The sequence below is a fragment of the Microtus ochrogaster genome, chromosome 21, assembly GCF_000317375.1.
Source record: "Microtus ochrogaster isolate Prairie Vole_2 chromosome 21, MicOch1.0, whole genome shotgun sequence".
Taxonomy (NCBI): Eukaryota; Metazoa; Chordata; class Mammalia; order Rodentia; family Cricetidae; genus Microtus; species Microtus ochrogaster.
Window position 1 is genome coordinate 45,302,722 of NC_022022.1, and position 18,774 is coordinate 45,321,495.

At 41.9% G+C, this 18,774-nt stretch overlaps 1 protein-coding gene across 6 annotated transcripts in view; it reads right to left on the reverse strand.

Annotated features, from left to right (window-relative positions):
• Positions 1-18,774, reverse strand: part of Erich3 (glutamate rich 3) — a 94,120-nt gene that overhangs the window by 16,000 nt on the left and 59,346 nt on the right. For all 6 annotated transcript variants that reach the window (XM_026784003.1, XM_026784004.1, XM_026784001.1 and 3 more), the window contains 3 exons: positions 18,014-18,318; positions 12,826-13,056; positions 3,118-3,543 (listed from right to left, as the gene is read on the reverse strand). In XM_026784003.1, the coding sequence (XP_026639804.1) occupies positions 3,118-3,543; positions 12,826-13,056; positions 18,014-18,318 (962 nt within the window). The remainder of the gene's footprint in view (positions 1-3,117; positions 3,544-12,825; positions 13,057-18,013; positions 18,319-18,774) is intronic.

An 18,774-nucleotide genomic window follows, 5' to 3' on the forward strand; every position in this document is an offset into this window, starting at 1 on the left:
CACACACACACACACATACACACACACATACACACACAAATACACACACAAATACACACACATATACATACACACACACAAATACACACACATACACACACATACAACACACACACATGCATACACACACACACATACACACACAAATACACACCAGAACTTACTGTATTTCTATATGTCTTCTAAATTATAACTAACAGAAACCACTACTCATCCCTTATTTTATGTTCACATTCTCTAAGTACATCCTATAAAATGTCTAGAACGGTGAGTGTTTTCTTAGCTATAGCCACACATATGAGAAAGACCGGAAGACAGAATCACCAGATTTCCTGGCACCCTATCCTCCTCCCTGAAATACTTAAACTTTTGAGGCTATTGTTTGTGAGCGAGAAGAAAGTCCATCAAGGCCCACACACACACACAAAAAAAAAAAAAAAAAACTGTAACTTTTGATACAGAAATTATACTTTTTATGATTTATAAATTATACTTTTTATAATCTTGAGGAAATATTTGTGAATTTGAAATAAATAGGTAATCAAACACAAAAGAACTGCTAATCATAGTGAGAATTTAAAAATGTATCAAAATAAGTGTGGGAAAATATAAATATCCGTCAGTAGGGAAAAGGTTAGGTTCTGAGGAAGTCCAAGAATGGAATACGTGGACATTAAGGATGCTCATCAGAGCCACACAGGAGTGTTTGTAGAGTCACATTGTGGCAGAAGGCAGGGCATGCTTTATAAAAGCTTAATAAATGTATAAAATACAGCAATTAACTGTAAAATGTCAGATTGAAAATTTAAAACTTACCAAACAATGAAAGTGATTTTTATGTTAGAGTATTTTTTAAACTACCTTTTTTTCTAGTTTATAGATGCTCCATTTGTATTTATATAGATATTAATGAAGAATAAACATTAACAAAATTAGCTCATGTATTAAAGCTTAGCAAGGATAAAAGTTTCATTCCTGGCCTTCCAGTGTCAAACCTGTTCATAAAAAGATTATAAAATGCCTGTGAAATTAGAGGCATCATGTAATATGTTTCCCAATGTATTTGAGAAAATAAACAAATATACTTACCATTTCTAAAATATGAGGGATAAAATCTACTGATATGTTTAACACTTGTTATTTTATTCATCAGCATATTATAATCCATTGTACGGCAACCCTACTTTCCAAAAATTATTTGCTTATTTAAATATATGTAAAAATCTATGCTTCAAATATTTCAAATAACTTTTCCTTTCTGTCATTGATTTTGATACATGGTATTGCAGGATGAATAATTTATTTTCTGTAAGTTCTTCTGGTTGTTTCCTATTGCCCATGTCAAGTGATTCATGCATTCTTAATTTGTTTGAAACGTTTAGAACACTGAACAGTATCCCCTGCTTGAAAGACCATATCCTTATTCTGCAAATCTACAGGGATCGCCTTGCGTCCCACCACCTTGGCACACGTGATAAAGAGCCTTGGTATCAGGACTCTGTGTGTGCACCCGTGTGCCTCTGTTAGACAGGGCAGAGGGGCAAGAGTTTGAAGAGACACGACAAGGGGAGCAGAAGTCTGTGGGAGGGCAGACTTAGAGCTGGTGAGAGACTGATGTTGGTGAGTGCAAGGCAGGCTGGAGAAGTGAAGGGGTTGAGTCTCCTCGAAGCTCCCAGAAGCTTGATTTTAGCTCTGTAAGGTTTCTGATTTCATCTTAAGAAGTGCATTATGAGCTTTCTCCCTCCACATTAGCATGCCTACTGGCGTCATCCCTGTTCAAGTCAGGGTAGGCAGCTCTACCAAAGTGATCTTAGCCACATGGGACTTTGAACTTTTACATGTCACATCCCTTCTCTCATTCTAGACATAATTAGTGAGATCAGCCCAGTGGCCACGCCTCCTAACACTTTCTGGAAGGAGCTTCACTACATCCTTGTCTTGACTATACTACCATGGCATACTACAAGGTTACATTAGCAGTAAGACAGACAGGTAACTATTCAATACCCTCTATTCCTATATGTAGGCCTGAATAGTTCAGTAATAGCTTTGAGAGATCTAAAACGTATAACAATTAAAAGCACTCAAAGTTTTAAAAACATGGTCGGATTCATAATATTAAACTGTGAAGCAGATTTAACTGGGAACCCAGCAGCTTGCCTGGTGCACTGTCGGGGAGGCAGATGAGAGCAAATGGCGGAGACCTGGAGGCCTGGAAGGATACAGGATGCTCTCTGTGAGAAGCAGCTCTCTGTGAGACACAATTCACTAGCCACAGACTGGGCTCTGTCCATTCCTTGTCTTCTCCGAGGTGACAGAAGCTTCTGACCTTCTATGGGTCTGTGGTCCTGGGGATCCATTGTCCCACCCTAAACTTCTCTCGTGAAACAGGACCTGCCCACACACCCTGAAAACCCAGCGACCATGAAAGAGCTCGGTGTCAGAGTATAGTTCAGAATGAAATAGCTTAGGAAATTTTAATACTTGTGTATGAATCTAATCTACAATGACAGGGAGCCAAGAAGCTCTGGGGCTGCTCCACCTGACCCAATTCTGGGACTGCCGCTTGCCTCTTCAGTTCTTGGCAACACAACTTTCTTAAGAAATGGCTGCTTCCCCCGGAGAGAAGAGATGGCCATGGTTATGATGCAATGAGTTCACATCCAACATACAGCCATGCATAGGACACGCTAAGCACCATCCACATGAGTTATACATATACAAATGTATCCACCACTCGGAACAAACAGCAGCGTTAGCATCGACCTCTAAAAAGCCAGACATGTCTTTGACTTTCACACACGTATCGTGTTTTATTTGATTTTTGAGATAGAATTACCATAGGAAGGAATTTACAGAAAATAGGAAACGGGCTATGTAAGAATGATCAAGTCATTTTTAAATGCAATAGAAGGAAAACAGCAAGCGGAAAATACATGTGAAATTCTGTGACAAGGAGAAAGGCAAATATAGAATCCTTCCAGAATCATCCAGATTGATTCCCCAGCTCTGGCAGTCGCATTGACACAAATCAGCTTCCATGCACAGGTACGTGAGTGAGCGTGTGGCCTCATTGGCCGTGCGTGAGCGTGGCGTCACCTCATTGGCTGTACTTACCCTCTTCTTCCAGCCCAGGGAGGTCGGCTTTTCCGTCCTCCACCACGGAGGTGCCTCCTTCCTGGAGCTGGCTTCTAACCTTTGCCTCTGGAGAAGCCGACTGCCCAGACGTCTTGGGTTCTGTAATCTCTTCGGTTACCTCCACTGGTTCTTCCTCAGCAGGCAAACAACTAACCTCTGTCAGCGGAGCTCCGTGAACCTCTTCTACTTTAGTGATTTCTTGCTCCTCCATCTCAGTTTCCAAGGACTCCTCGACTGGGACGTGGTATTTTCCTTGGTCGTCACTTTCGTGTAGGTCCTGAGAAGAGGAACTTCTGGAACTTCCCCCTGCAGAGTGAACATCTGCGCTCGGCTCCGCAGATTCATCTTCGCTTTCACTGGAGTAGGGGTGACTTCTAGACGAGTTCGAAGACACGGTCTTAATATCTGCAAAAAATAAAATGATAACATCTTCGCTCTATAGTAAATGTGTCAGCTGATAGGGAACTATAGTGGGAAGAAATCGTATTAACCCATTAACAAACTTTAGGGAGAATGGATCACTTTCTCAGTGTATTCTATGTTACTATTGTGATTAAAAACTGATCTGCAAACTACCAAAGATTTTTGGCTTGGTTTGGATTTACTTTTATTTTTGTGATGGTTATTTAATTGTGTCTTATTTCAAGACAGTGTTTCACTCTACGGTTTGCACTGCCTTTATACCCCATGAGATCCAGTCCCTACCTCCCAATTGCTAGGTATTAAAGGTCTGTGCCCCCAAGCCAGTTTAATAGATCACATTTAACAGAAAACCAACTCCAGGTTTGAATTCTCTTTCAGAATCTCTAGAGAGGCTATAAATACCTTTGCTATTAGAAATTTCGGGTACTACTTTGTTTTTGTAAGAACACATATTGACTTCTACTGTTTAATCACAGCAGTAATGTCAATATTTTTATCTACTGTAAAATCTACCACCCTACTACACTCTGGCATCTGGGCACCATCTTTTCACTCACAAATGCAGCTGGGCATTAGGAAATGTGTTTGGGGTATGTGTGTATGTAGATAACACCTTTTCTGGAGTCCCTATAAGGGAGACATTAAAAGGAAGCTGCCCGAGAAGAAGATAAATTGAGTATGAGCTCCAGGAGAGTGTCTTCAGGGAGTGAGGAAGCCAGGCAAGCACGAGAGACAGTCAGTCAATGAGCTGTTTCCAGAATCAGCTCAACTCAGCTGGCAGCTGGGCTAGGAGGGATGTAATGGGCTTAAGAGCGAGCAGGTTTTCTCACTTTGAACTACAGAGATAATTGGCTGTGGGCCACCCTGTGGGGAATATAAACTCCCTGGTTTCTCCAGGCAGTTTATGCCCAAGGGTGAAAAACTTCGGGCAACCTAAGGTAATCTGTGAAAGAGGACAGGGTGAAGAAATAACACTGCAGATCACAGAGCCAAAATAGAAGCCCCAGATGCACTGTCAGAAGGATATATGTGAGAAACATACAATAGTCAAAAATGGCTTGCACGTGAACTCTAAAAGGCTTGTGAAAACTTCCCAAGAGTGAACCTACACGTTGAATCCATGAAAAAAAGGAGCACAATTGTAAAAGTTCCTGATTCCATTGCTTCAGATAAGAAAAGCACAAGCTCATGTTTGCTTTAAAAAACAATTGCTCTGAACTTAAAATTATTTTGCAGAAAACACTTTATCTTTTGAGGGTACCAGGGACCAAACATGCATATAGAATATGCCAACTAGTGGGAGTCTCCAGAGCTTCCTGGTCTTCCAGATTTATTTCTTCTGTGTTCCACATTCACTTAGCTGACTTTTGTATCACTGTATGATGCTAACACATTTGGCTGGGCCAGCTAATGTGGAACTAAAGATGAGAACTAAATAAGTAAAAATGCCAGCCTTTCCTTCATCATCCTCCTGTCCCTCTGGCTCTGCCAGCAATCTGTAGCACAGCTCTCTATAGCAGTTTAACTATAGCCACAGAGACCTGCCAATACTTCCAAGACTAATATTAGTGAGGCTCTGTTAAGCAGCAGCCTCTCTGAAACACCATTCCTGTCACCACAATCCATGGGCAAGCACCAGGAGACCCTGTGCTTCTAGATGACCCTTAGTTGGGCCATTCACTCTCTGTTCTCCCATAAAAAATTAAGGGAAACAACTCACACTTATTAGCGGATGACTCTCCCCAATGTACCATTAGTTATGATATGTCGTTCGGCATAGTCAGAGACCCCAAGTCTGCACGGGCCATCTGAATGTTGTCAGGATGATTGCTACTTTAGGTTCTGTGAACTGCTCACAGGCTACCTTTTCTGTCTTTTTCAGTAACTTTTATTAGGTATATTATCTTATTTCAAAAGACCAACAGCCCATCCTGGATCAATTTTGAGTATGTTCAGTAAAGAAAGAAGGGGAAATGTGTGGCCTCTCAGTAGCTAGGGCACCGGACCTCCAATACAAACTCCTTTCCGTCTCCAAATGTCTCCCTCATCTCCTGGTGTAACTGGCTCTCACTCTCACTTCTTGCTCCATGCCTGTGCAGACGCTGGGGTAAGACAAGGATTGCAGAAAAAGCTTCAGGTTCGTGCAATGGGATTTCCACAATGAGCTGTGCTTCCTCTCTTAGAAATAAGGCAAAATTTATACTAAAATGTTCCAAATAAAGCAACTTTGAGGACATATTTGAAATTGGTAGTCATTAGAATAGAGAGGCTACTGGAGGTACAAAGCAAAGCCACAGCCTCTTGCCTGATTCCATTTTTTCCAAAAAGTCCCTATCCCTGTCCTGTTACTGAGAGAGCTTGTTCCTTCTGATCTCCTTGTCCAGGAAAAGATCTGTACTCAGTGTCTGAGGCTCTGTCAAAGCCATCTGCATGTCCCCCACTGTTTCCTGTCCCTAGCAGGATCATGGTTCCCCTAATATTTATCCAATCCCCAACTTTCCTCCCTTTCTCATACATACCATTGACAATGCAGACTGCCTGCATGGACACACCCATCCCTTAAAGCTGAGAACATCCAATGTGCCAGGAAATAGTCTACAAAGAAAAGCGAGCCACGGCCTTTCCTTCCAGCTGGAAGGCAGGCTCTTCAATGACTAGCGATTTGTTCACGTTTGCAGACCAGCTGGATAACTGTGCTGTTCCCTGGGGTGCTGGCTCATTTTCCTAGCAGTCATCCTGAAGAGTGCTCAGAAAGTGTGGCTCCGCTCTTCCTAGCCTCAGAGCCTGCGCCATCTTCACCAAGGGCAAGCTTGTTGTTGTTGTTGTTGTTTTAAAAATTATTCCCACACTCCTCAGCATGTAGCAAACTTGAAAACTTGCTAGTTCCTCGGAGTCCTGGTTGTCACCCTGTTTTGTCACTTCATTGTTGTTTACGCTAGAATCTAAGATACTGGGTTTAATTATACAACTTAAAGTGGTTAATTTCTATTAAAAATTGACATCTAGCGATGGAGCCACAACTCTTTCCTACTGTATTGCCAATGGCATCTTTCTTATTACTAAGTTTAAGAATTCAAAACAAAACCTTCACTTCACAAATGACACTTCCTTTGTTCTTCCGATTTGGCGAAGGCACATGAGTTTATATACTAATGGTTCCTGCTTTTAGGCATGCGCGTGTGAACTATTTCCCTCTCATTCCAGCTACCAGGGTTCAGGTGAAATCTTCACGTACAATATAACAGCAAAGAGTTGGTACTCAGTGGACATTCTAAAACAGTGCTACTCAACCTTCTTAATGTTGCTCGCCTTTAGTATAGCTCCTCATATTGTGGTGACCCCCTACCACAAACTTGTCTCTTTCCAACTCCATAACGGTAACTTTTCTACTGTTATGAATTATAGTGCAAACATCTGATGTATAGGGTATCCCACAGGTTGAGCACCACTGTTCTAGAATGAATAGATGTTTTAAAACATAGAAATATAAATTAAACTAATGTATAAGCTCATCATTCATTGTAAGAGCAGGTATCTGGCCCTCAACAGGTAATCAATTATCACTCCATGAAATATGTGAATTCAGAATTGAGTTAAATACACATTATTTTATAAGGACATATTTGCTCACTATACAGCTATGACAGGAAAAAGGGGCTCCAGAGGGTAGCCGCCTCTACACTGTCTGATTGAACTTGCTAAGCTGTATAATGAATTCAATATTGAGACCAGAACAAATCACATCATACTGTACTGTGTAAACCTTTATGCTTTTGTATTGTGAGCTGGTCAATCAATCTTCAGAAGTTTGCTGTGTGACATCATAACTATGTAACCATGTGCGTTCAGAAGTGTAGAGAGGCCTGGTGTGGTGACACATACTCTTCTGTTCCCAGCATATGGGAGGCCGAGACAGAAGGATCTCAAGCTCAAAGCCAGCCTCAGCCACATAGTGTTATCACACATCAAAAACAACAAAGCCATAGCGGAAGAGCTCATTTGAAAGTATTTGAATGTAGACTAAGCAATGGTAGATTTAACCAACTTTCTTGAATCTGTGACTTCCTTCTTCAGCAGTCAGCAGTGGGTTAAGGAATGCATGTTATTAAGAAATGACTGACTGGAGCTGGAGAGGAGGCTCAAGGGTTAGAAGCACTCACTGTGCATGCAGAGGGCTTGGGTGTGCGCTCAGCACCCACTGTCTACAACCACAGTTACAAGGCACTCAAAGATGTTTTATGGCCTCCACCAGAACCAAGCAGGTGGACCACAGACTTCCATGCGTGTAGGCAAACACCCATCCACATGAAACAAAGTGAAAAGAAACAAATAATGACAAGTCGTGCAAAAATGAACACATAAAGTGTCTATCCATTGTGTATAATTTCCTCATGGCTCTCCCCTACACAGGATGCAGGCATATGACCCTGCAGTAGTCAGTTCATGTCAAATAAAATGTCAATATAGAAGAGGACCTTGTCACGGTCTTCTCTTCAAGTTCATAGCCAATATGACCAAAATACACTGGGTACATATATGCAATCCTCAAAGTATATATTTAAGCAAAAGAATAAAACCCTAAGATGGTAAGAATCTTAATTGCAGTAAATTGAATGTTTGTCGACTCTGAGATTTTAGGTCTATGGCATCGGCTTTATCAAACTGAAGAACACACAAGTGAACTATTATAAAACAAATATGTGCTTTAAATCTGGTTCTTTGAGTAGTCGGAGAAACAACACTGTCTGCCTCCTCCTCTCCGGTCTGTCTTCATCACCTCTCCCTTTTTTCACATGAGGAATTACTTAGCTTTGACCTCCAAACTGCCCAGGAAAAGTGCATTCCTGGTCACACAGTGTTTTCCCTACCAGACTCAGAGCATTCATCTTTAACAAAGCATTTTCTGCTAGTAAATTAGTGTCCAGGGTTGCGAACACAAATGCAGAGATCAGAAGCCATCGTCCCTTTGAAATGGCAGGAAGCGGCACACGCCATTCCTGGAGTAGGGTCCTCTCTGAGTCGGCTCTCCTCCATCACTCATGGGCCACTCGACAGTGGATTCATCAAAGTGTGCAGTGCAATTGTGAGCTGGCAGTTTAAACAGGGCTGACTTGTCACGAGAGTGACAGCCTGGGCAATTGTTTGCCCCTGGGAACAGGTGCAGGCAGGTTCAAATGAAACACATCCAAACACTAACAGCAAGATTCTTAATCATGTCAATAAAAGGGATGCACAGGTGTCTGGGATTCCGTGCCCATGCTATGCCTCTCACTCTTTTGTAGGTGAAACGCTGCGTTTTCCATGAAATCCACTGCACAATATTGTCATCTCTAATAAATGCTATGTATTAGCCGGATGAAATCGCCGACTCTTACATGTCCCATACTAAGAAGCGTAGTTTCGAGCAACACAATGGAGTCTGATTAATGAAGGTCCAGAAGACAGGAGGCCTCCTGGGAGGACACAGACAAGCAGAGAGATAACTGTATCTCAGAGCTCTGGCAAAGCGGCAGTGTGTGAACACTCAGGACCGAAAGGGCCCCCGAAAGGACTCTGAGAATTCCATTATTGAAATGACAAGAGAAAATAGCTTGCCAGTTCAATTCTGTCTCAAAAGTTTCCCAGCATTTGTGAAGTGACTGTCCTGGTGGCTCTCATTCCATAACTATTTAAAACATTATCTATTCTGCCTATATGTAATTCTACTTATCTTTTTCAGTTAATAGTCTAAGAACCACATAACACGAATATTAGCCAGAGATCACACAGCCAAAGTACCTTAGAAGGGGTGATGTCAAAATATGCCCTTTAAACGTATCTACAAAGTCTCTTGTGATACTGTCTTTAAGAGAATAGCAAAGCAACACACTGTCCTGGTTTTCTTAGCATGGTTGTTTGTGCTAATCATCTGTGTAATTTGAGAGACAACATTTAATACATGGGGAATGTCTGAATACTGACCTCCTACTGGATAGGGTTACAGGGATTAACTCAATCTGCCCCAGTGGACAGAGTCACTGAAAGGAGACCTTGCAAGGCCTAGGAATGGAGAGAATTTATTCATGGAGAGAAAGGACAATCTAGGGAAATTTAGAAATTCTGTTTTTACTTCCCCTTTGTAAAAACAGAGCAGAAGTAGCAAAAGAAGCCAAAAGGCCTCTGAGCTGTAGAACTGCAGGAAACAAATTCTTTCACCAGGCTGAATGGTGATTTTAATTGTAGGTAGATGGATATGTTCTGCTTTTGAGAAAAAAGTGCAGATTTTCCTCCAAAGTGCAGGCTTTGAGCTTTGGTTATAATTGTGAATAAATTGCAGAACTTCCTGGCTATATGACTTTGGAATTATTTGATTCCACTATTTGCCAGTTTGCGTATTGCAAAATGCAGATAAGAAGGGGGAAGTAATTGCTCTGAAGGTTGTTTAAGGTGGATGAAGCAATTCCCCGCCCCACACACACACACACACAGGCACTGTGGAACTCAGACTTTCTGAGCAGGGGTCACCAGGTGAGCTACAGCACTGCCAAATACACACAGCCGCAGTCAGCACCAGACTCTCCGTTACTAATGGTATTTAGTAGTCATGGCGCAGATACTCGGAGCTGTCCCTGGAAGGAAAAAAAGAAGACCTGCCCATCCCTTTCTCTTGGTGAACATAAAAGCTTATTATGTTAGGAAAATCTATTTGATCTCCAGAAAGTACAAAGCTCAGACAACTAGAGAGCCAAGGAGTTCACAGGATCTTTGCGACAGCAACAGTCCAATATCCTCACCCTGTTACAGCAGACACGAAAACCCAAGCCATCTGTGTTCCTAATCGCTTATACTTATAGCAAATGAATTTTAATGTATTTATAGACAGACAAATCACTTGGATGATTCCTTTGAAAATATCGACTAAGACGAAACTTTTTTCTATACGATAGCACCATTTTCTATTGAATTATTCAGGTCTGAGTCATAAAGAACTATGAACTGAACTCCATATGTATATTCAAACTGACACATTATATTTTACACAAATTTTGTGTAAGAAACTTAAAATGCAAATATCTACAGAAAAGATCCATCTCAACATATTAAAATACCTAAAAGTTTGAGCAGTGTAATAAATATGAACGTCAGTTTTATTTGCAAATACACCGAATCACCGTCATTCTGCATTTTCTAATAGCGTTTCTTTTGCTTTTTACCTTGGCTGTCGGGCAATTTAGTACTAAAGATGCTGTTCACATCCTCATGGACCCTTTCCTGGTTTGAAACAAAACTGTTTTCTCTTTTTACTCTATGTAAGGCTGCTCTTTTTTGCTTTTAATTCGTGTGTATTAACTATTAGAACAAGCTTGCTTAAATTTGTTGTGGAATATTTTGGTAGCACTCTGACATTCCAGAGACTGCCCAATAAAGTTAAACCTTGAGTCAGGGGGTGGAGCCAGTGATCAGCTGACCAGAATTGACCATAGAGAAGCCAGCAATTTGGATAGAGAAGATGCAGGGAAGGAAAGGGAGGGGACTAGAGTCTGAACTCTTTTGGCTCTGGGAAGAGTGAAGAAGTCTCTTGTGGTCTCTTTGGTCAAAAAGCAAGGTTAGTTAGTTGTTACTCAGTCTCTCTGGGTTAGTAGGTTTCACTCCAGCCTTGACTCCTGAGTCTTCTTGACAAATAGAATGATAGAGACTTAATTTAAACTTACATATCATGACCGCAGTCGAGCTGGGGCTGTGGGAACAGAAGCCCTGCCAGACTGTGACTTGAGTGGGTGGTGGGGCACTAATGGAGGGACTGTGGGGCAGAAGATGATAATTAAAATATCAGTAGATTCATGTGCACCCACTAAGCTAACAGAAAAACATCATAAATTAATTTTGAAGAGAGTGAATTACAAACTAAATGTTCATTCATAATCAATTTGATTGCTTAATTTTTATAGTATCTTAATAATTCCTGAAATCAAAATTTGATATTTTTATATGGAAAATAATTTGGAATAAAAAGCAAGCTTTAAAGAAGTCAGCAACTCAAAATACACCCATAATGTGACCCCATTCTCTAGTTAAAAATACCAAAACCACAAAGACTCAAATATAGTGTGACCATTCTTATCATTCTTGATAAAAGCCCATGAGGTGCCAAGAGAATTCTTTAACTAAAAGACACAGATCATAGGCCAAATACCTTCAGATGACAAAATAGGAAATGTGTCCCTTGTTTCACTAGACAGAATTTAAGTGAATTAAAATCTTTTAAAAAGTCTTGTCCTACCTACAAAGATCTTTATTTTTCCTTTGAACACTTACAGTCATTTTAAGCTGAAAGAGGTTAAACGTGCAAACCCTCCTAAGAACCTAGTAGCTCAAGCACCCTGTCTGTGTTCATGGCAGAATTGTAAAGAAATAAAAACAAGAGAAACATCCCAAAGCAAAAACCCTTGCTTAGTTTATCCTTTCAGTGAATAGAAGCTCTTAAGTGTAGGCCAGGGGCTACTCCACTTGCAGAAGACTCTTTCTCCTCCCTCCGAGCTGACTCTGTCACTCCCACTATCAGGGAGAAATGACAGGCACCATCCTGACAGAGCCTGCCTGTGAGTCTCTGTGAGTCCCAGTGCCCCAAAGGGCCTTTAGGATGCCCTGAGCGTTGAGACCACTGGCTGCACATCCAGTATAAAGGACTAACATTTACTAGTGGGCTGAAATGTTCTTCTGTCTGCACCAGAAACCAGCGTCAATCTGGCTGCAAGCAGGTATCGTGGGTGTACCCATCAATCATATTACATAAGACCTTTGGAAACTACGAGCGGACCTGCCATACTGCTGACTGTTTCTCTGACTTTTCTTGCCTCAGTGTCCCTCTGGAGTACCCTTTAGGGAACAGGGAACTACTTGGAATCTTTCCTCTCTCTCCCCTCTCTCTCTCTCCTCTCTCTCCTCTCTCTCTCTCTCTCTCTCTCTCTCTCTCTCTCTCTCTCTCTCTTTCTCTCTCTCTCTGTATGTGTGTGTGTTGAAATAGTTTGAGATAAAAAAAACGTAACAACCTTTCTAACTAGACAGAGCACAGATTACTGCAAACCCAATCTAATGTCTTGCTAAAATCTCCCAAACTTAGGAAAGCGAACAGACTAAGGAAGAGATTCTTCAATTCAGAAACTCGCTGAGGCATGGCTGGCTGGGATTCTTGGGGGATTCTTGGGTTAGGTAACTCTGCATCTCTGTCTTATTAATTTTACAGAAAGCAAAGTCAAAAGCACCCTGATACACTCTGTAACCTGCCTTGTTTATCCTCCTCTTCGCTGTCCAAGCCGTCATCCTCGCCGTTCTCACAGGCACGGGCACCGGGTGCCTTCTCTGAAGAGATTTCAATCTCCTTTTCAAGGCTGAAATTATCTTTTTCTCCTTCCTCGGGCGACTTGGATGTTATGCTTGTCTGATCTTCAGCCTGACCCTCATCCTCAGCTCTCTGATCTTGCTTTTCCTCATCCACTTCGAAATCTTCTTCATAGTCTGAAAGAAGAAACTCCGCACAGTGACAATAAGAACAGAACTCTGGGAGCTTCAACCATTTCACTCTAATGAGAACTCTGGCTCCATTGTCCCCTCTTTTCTGGGTCTTTCTTTGTTGCTTTTTCACACAATTATGGAACAGGGAGGACTAACAGCAGATGATCAAAGACTGCAATCAGCTACACACAAGAGCACAAAAAGAAATGAAAACCTCAATGACAAGGCTGGAAGCTAATAAGGGCTCATTTACAAATGGACACCACTACCCACAGTGACCAAAATGGAGAGAGGGGAACTTTATATGAAGGATAAATTGGAAGTAAATTAAAAATGAAGAAAACAGGATTACAATAATGGAAGTTAATCTGCAGACCTAGTGAGGTCATATTTCATATAAAGATTGTTCAAAATATTTGGGTATCACTCTAATGAATAGTGAAGTGGAAAAATTCAATTAATCACATCCAGAGGACCTGAGAGATAGTATGTGAATAGCTTGCTGAGAACCCAAAAAGGACATGGAGGAAAGATTTAAAGATGGCTTCATAGCTTAGCCGCAACAGGAACCATGTACAGTGTTCACTCATACGACGCCCAAAATAATTACAGCTTCAGAATCAAAACTCTAGAAACAGAACATCGCTGTCGCAGTCTCCGATTTACTTCATTCCCTACAGGGATGGAGCAAATTTGTACCAGGGAAAGCAAATTGTCACATCATATAAGCTCCAGCTGTCTCTCGTGGTTATAATTTTTCACCTTTCATATCTAATTGTTTGCTCTTTATTCCCCACCCCACACTGAAAATCTCAGAGTGACAGCATGCCAGCGACAGACAGCGAGAGGCACTCGTGCAGAACCAATTAAGCAACTAAACAATTATCCTCAACCTAAAAGATATAAGAAAATAAAGATTTCCCAATGTTTATGTGTTTTAGTTATTAGACACTCCATCTCTTCTGGTGGTGGGGCCTCCTGGGTAATGTTCTCGAGTACTGCCCACCCTAAGCAATCAAAGAAAATTAATTTTGACATAGGTGCCCTCCTACGCATAGAAAGTGTTTATGTTGTGAGAACAAACATGTGGTAGAAATAGCGAAGTGGGCACACCGAGAGAAAGTGAGATTTTGCACAGCTAAGGAGTGTAAATATCTGTAATCAAAGTCATAGAAGAAAGGGCAGGGTGAGGCTGTTAGTGCATGCTTCAACATGCAAAGAGCAAACAGAAAGACAATAAAGAGATTTGTATTCAAATATCGCTGGGCAATTTACCGGGCAATTTTTTGTAAGATTTTATTTTTATTTATTTATTTATGTGTGTGTGTGTGTGTGTGTGTGTGTGTGTGTGTGTGTGTGTGTCTTTGAGCCTGTGTGCCATGTATGTGTCCACACAGGCCATAGAGAGCCTTAGATCTTCTGGAGCTGTAGTTGAGTGGTTGGGAGCCACCTATGGTGGGTGATGGGAACTGAAACCAGGTGCCCTGCAAGAGCAGCAAGCGTTCTTAACAGCTAAGCCATCTCTTCAGCCCCTGGGGCAGTTTCATAAGATTTAACTGAAACTTTGATTAATTTAATTAATTAATTAGTAAGCTTTAACTGAAATTTTTCTGTGTGAAAGAGCATCAAAGTGCAATTTAAAAAAGAAAGAAAGAAAGAAAGAAAGAAAGAAAGAAAGAAAGAAAGAAAGAAAGAAAGAAAAGAGGGGGGGGAAAGACCTAGCAGTAAGATAACTCCTGCATGAAGGAATCTCCAGTCTCTGCCAAGGAAAAGGGATTTCTGTACACAAGAAAGAGTGCACGCATCATATCCAGAGCTCTCAGTGGCTGCTCCTGACACTAGTTCATCCTGTGGGTTTTTACTTAGAACTCATGATTCATTGTGTGAAATGGTACCAGGGCAGTTCCCCCCTGTGTCCATGGCTTGATTTTGTGTGGCTCGACTCACGCATGCTCAAATGCAGTCAGAAAATATTACATGGAAATTTCCAGAAGTAAAAAAACCTTTTACTAGAGAATCCATCTGCTCTTTGGAGGCTGAATTCAGGGCCTTGTGATTGTAGACAAGCTTTGTACCGCTGTAAGTATTCTCATAATTATACTATGGTAGGAGTTACTGATGTTCATCTCTGGTGCCTAATATAAGAGCTACATTTTGTATGGGAATATATGTGTATTTAAAAATATGTACAGGGTTCTGCATTATGTGTTACTCCAGGCATCGGTAGAGCACCTTGAAATAAACCTCAATAAGAAACTGCAGCATATCTAAGTGGAATGGGATCGAAGAAACGGCAGGATGTCACCTTAGAGTGTGTATGAAGGACTTCGTAAGAAGAACTGAGTTTATGTGCAGAGCATACACACATGCACGTTATTGGGGTGTGGGCATGTGCATGTGTGACTGACCTGTTCTTGCATGTAGACATCAGGTACCCTGCTCCGTCATAATTCCTTCATACTCTCCAGCGTGTTCCTTTGAGGCAGGGTCTCTCACTGAACCTGAAGCTAGGCTTCTGGCAACAAACAACCCTCCAGGGATCCTTCTGGCTCCACCCTCCCAAAGTGCTGGGGTTACAATTGAGTGGGATGATGTCCAGCATTTTATACGGCCCGTGGGAGGTTGGACTCAGGTCTTCATTTGTGTAGCAAGTTCTCTTACCCACTGAACCATCTCCACAGCCCCATACTCTTATTATTTTGTAGATATTTGCTGTTACTCACAGGATAAGTAGGAGTCTGACAGACCATGAATATTATAATAATCCATAGTAAGAAACAGTAGTGATATGTGAGGGTTCGGACATCAGTCGGTCATGTGTCCTATACCCAGATTGAATTTTCTTAGTCATGTGACCTCAGGCAATGTAACATCTTTAAGCTTCAGCTTCTCCACACGTCATAGTTAGCACAGAGCCAAGGTGCTATTAGAAGCAGCAAGACTCAAGCCCATCCAGAGCTAATAGGTCATTAGAAATAGGGATTAGAAGGAAGAGCAGCTGTCACTGGAAGTGGAGGGGCTGGCATGGAACAGGACAAATCACATGAAAGTGTTACTATTTGGGAGCAACACACATTAGCAGTGTATCCAATCTAAATCAGAGTAGGACTGGGGCCACCATCAGGGCAGCTACAGGCATGGTTAAAATGAGGCAAAATAAAGAAGGAACATTCAGGGGTAACAGAAACAGCCCTGCATCCTGCTCTTGACAGGCTTCTGTGCTTTTCCACAAAACATAAAATTTGACCCTGCTCTAGCTGTGTGCTACCCCTTCCGTCATCCCCAGGAAAGCTCAGTCCTCCCTCAGCTACCAGCCTTCCATTTTCACAAGAGCCCAAGGTGAGCTACCTTTGCCTCACCCACTCCTGGCTTCAATCAGAGGAATGAGCCACTGGTGTGGGCTTCAGCATCCTTCCACTACCAGCTTCTGCTATCCTCCCAAGTTCGTCTAGAGCATTCAGAGTGCTATCTTGAATCCCCACTGACAAGGAGGAGCACCAAGCATTCAAATGTGGCAGTTAGAGGTTCTGTTAGCATCTCCCCTAACCCAGCTCCAGTTCCATGATCAGCCACAGCCAGGCAGAGAGCTGTGGTCTCTCTCTGGGTCCTCATGGAAGTGGAAGTTAAAACCCATTAACTCATCAACACAGATGATAGACACAGTCCAAAGGGCATGGTCTTTACACAGCCATGTTTGTAAAAGAGGAAAACAAGGGACAGGGGCCTCAGCCAGGACTCTTCAAGTCTTCTGTCTTCCAAGAGGAAACACTGGGAAGCAACTCTCTGTAGCCATTGCAGCCACCCCTGAATCTTAAAATCCCCAGTCGAGGAAAGAGTAAGAAATGGGGGGCAGTGCAGAGAGAAGTGAGCAGGGTGCCAGCATTATGAGTGAAATCCCAGCTAAAATAGCCCCCTTATCTCGTCACCAACATATGAGGCCCAGCACTTGGGTTTTCCCCCTAGGATTTCTGAAACCCTTGTATAGTAACATAAGAAACAAGATTCTAAGAGGCCAGACCTTCCACAGGGAACCCTGACCTGTGGCCACTGCTCGTCTGTGAGGAACACTCAATGCACTCTTCCTGGCTCCTTAGGAATATCACATGCAGCCATGCAGTACCTGAAGCATTGGTCCAGAGAGAATGATTTAGTAGTTGAGAATAGATCCACAAAGGCATGGATCTGAGTTCTGCTATGTCTGTGCAGGAGTGAAGCCCATCTTCCACGCTGTAAAATGGAGCTAGAAACAAGGCTCCCATAGAAAGCGAGAGTGAGCAGGGAGAGGGCCCTGGCGCACCACCCACTGCGCAGAGCCTGGCAATGTTACCGTTGCTTCCCCTGTGCAGATGTGTGAGTGTGTGTATGTGTGTGTGTGCATCTGACTGTGTTTGCATGTGTTACATATTTGTGTCGGGGGAGAATAAGACAGAGGAGTAAGGGGAGGGAAAGACAAGGCAATAGGGAGGAGGAGAGACAGGGAAAGGGGGAGAGACAGAGGGAAAGGGAAGTGGAGACGGGGAAAGAGAAACGCAAGAGAGACAGGTTCTAGGACTTGGAACTGCATACAAGCTGCTGTCCATGTCTAATACCATAGCAACAAATGCTCCCAAGGATTGTACTCACCAATGCTGAAGTGGGTCGATGCTGCTCCTATAATCATATTCAAAAGCTAAAGAAATAGACAAAGTTCCATTTGGACAAATGGTCTCTACAGGAGTGGATTCTGACTCGGGATAGCAGGACAGAAGCTTCCTTATGTTTTCCTACCCACAGAAAGCACCTCAACACTTCTGAGGCCAGAAAAAGAACTTGGGACTTCACAGGGAACAGTAAAAGAAGCATGGCCCAGCTGTCTACAGATCACAGCTAATAAGCAATAGTCCACAGATCAATCTGAAAGTCTTAAATGATCCTCAGATGCTAAAGGCAACAGCAACAAGACAAATCTGCTCTTAGTTACCGTATGTAAACGTGTTTTCCTGGTCCTCTTCCCAAACATCTTGTCCTGACTTGCCCTTCCATTCCATCTCCTCCATAGCCGTCCTCACTTCTCCGACCGCTGATTTTAGTTCCTCAGCTGAAAAGGTGGCTGAGAACGAGGTTTCTTTCCCTTCCATCGCGTTCCTTCTCAATGGTGCATTCTCTCTCTCTTTCCTCACTTTCCCCTGACTCTTCTTCAGTGGCTCCTCCTTTTGCTCCGCAATCTTTTCCTTCCTAGGTTTTGTTGAAGATGGTTTTCTGTCAAGGCCCATGGCAATAATGCATCTGTGAGAAATAACAGCATGAAGACTTTATTAACCTTTCTAGTAGACTGGCAGAGTTACACACCTCATAACTTATGTGTATCATATTCTAATAAAAATGATGAGGAATATTCTCCTTGTGTGTTCATACACTGATTTAAAATGGGGCATTTTATTTTAATATAAAAATCTTGTATGGGGACATAAATTCTTAATTTTAACCATAATAAGAAAAAATTTAAAACTCTCATCAGCCAAGAACTACAGTATTAAATGTTTTTAAAAAAAACATATCTTAAAGCCTCAGGAAACATTATATATATATATAGTAATTTATATATAAATAGAAAGGTACTGTAGGTAGTGATTCAACAAATAGATAAATAGATGATAGATAGGTAGATAGGTTGATAGATAGATGATAGATGATAGATAGATAGATAGATAGATAGATAGATGATAGATAGATAGATAGATA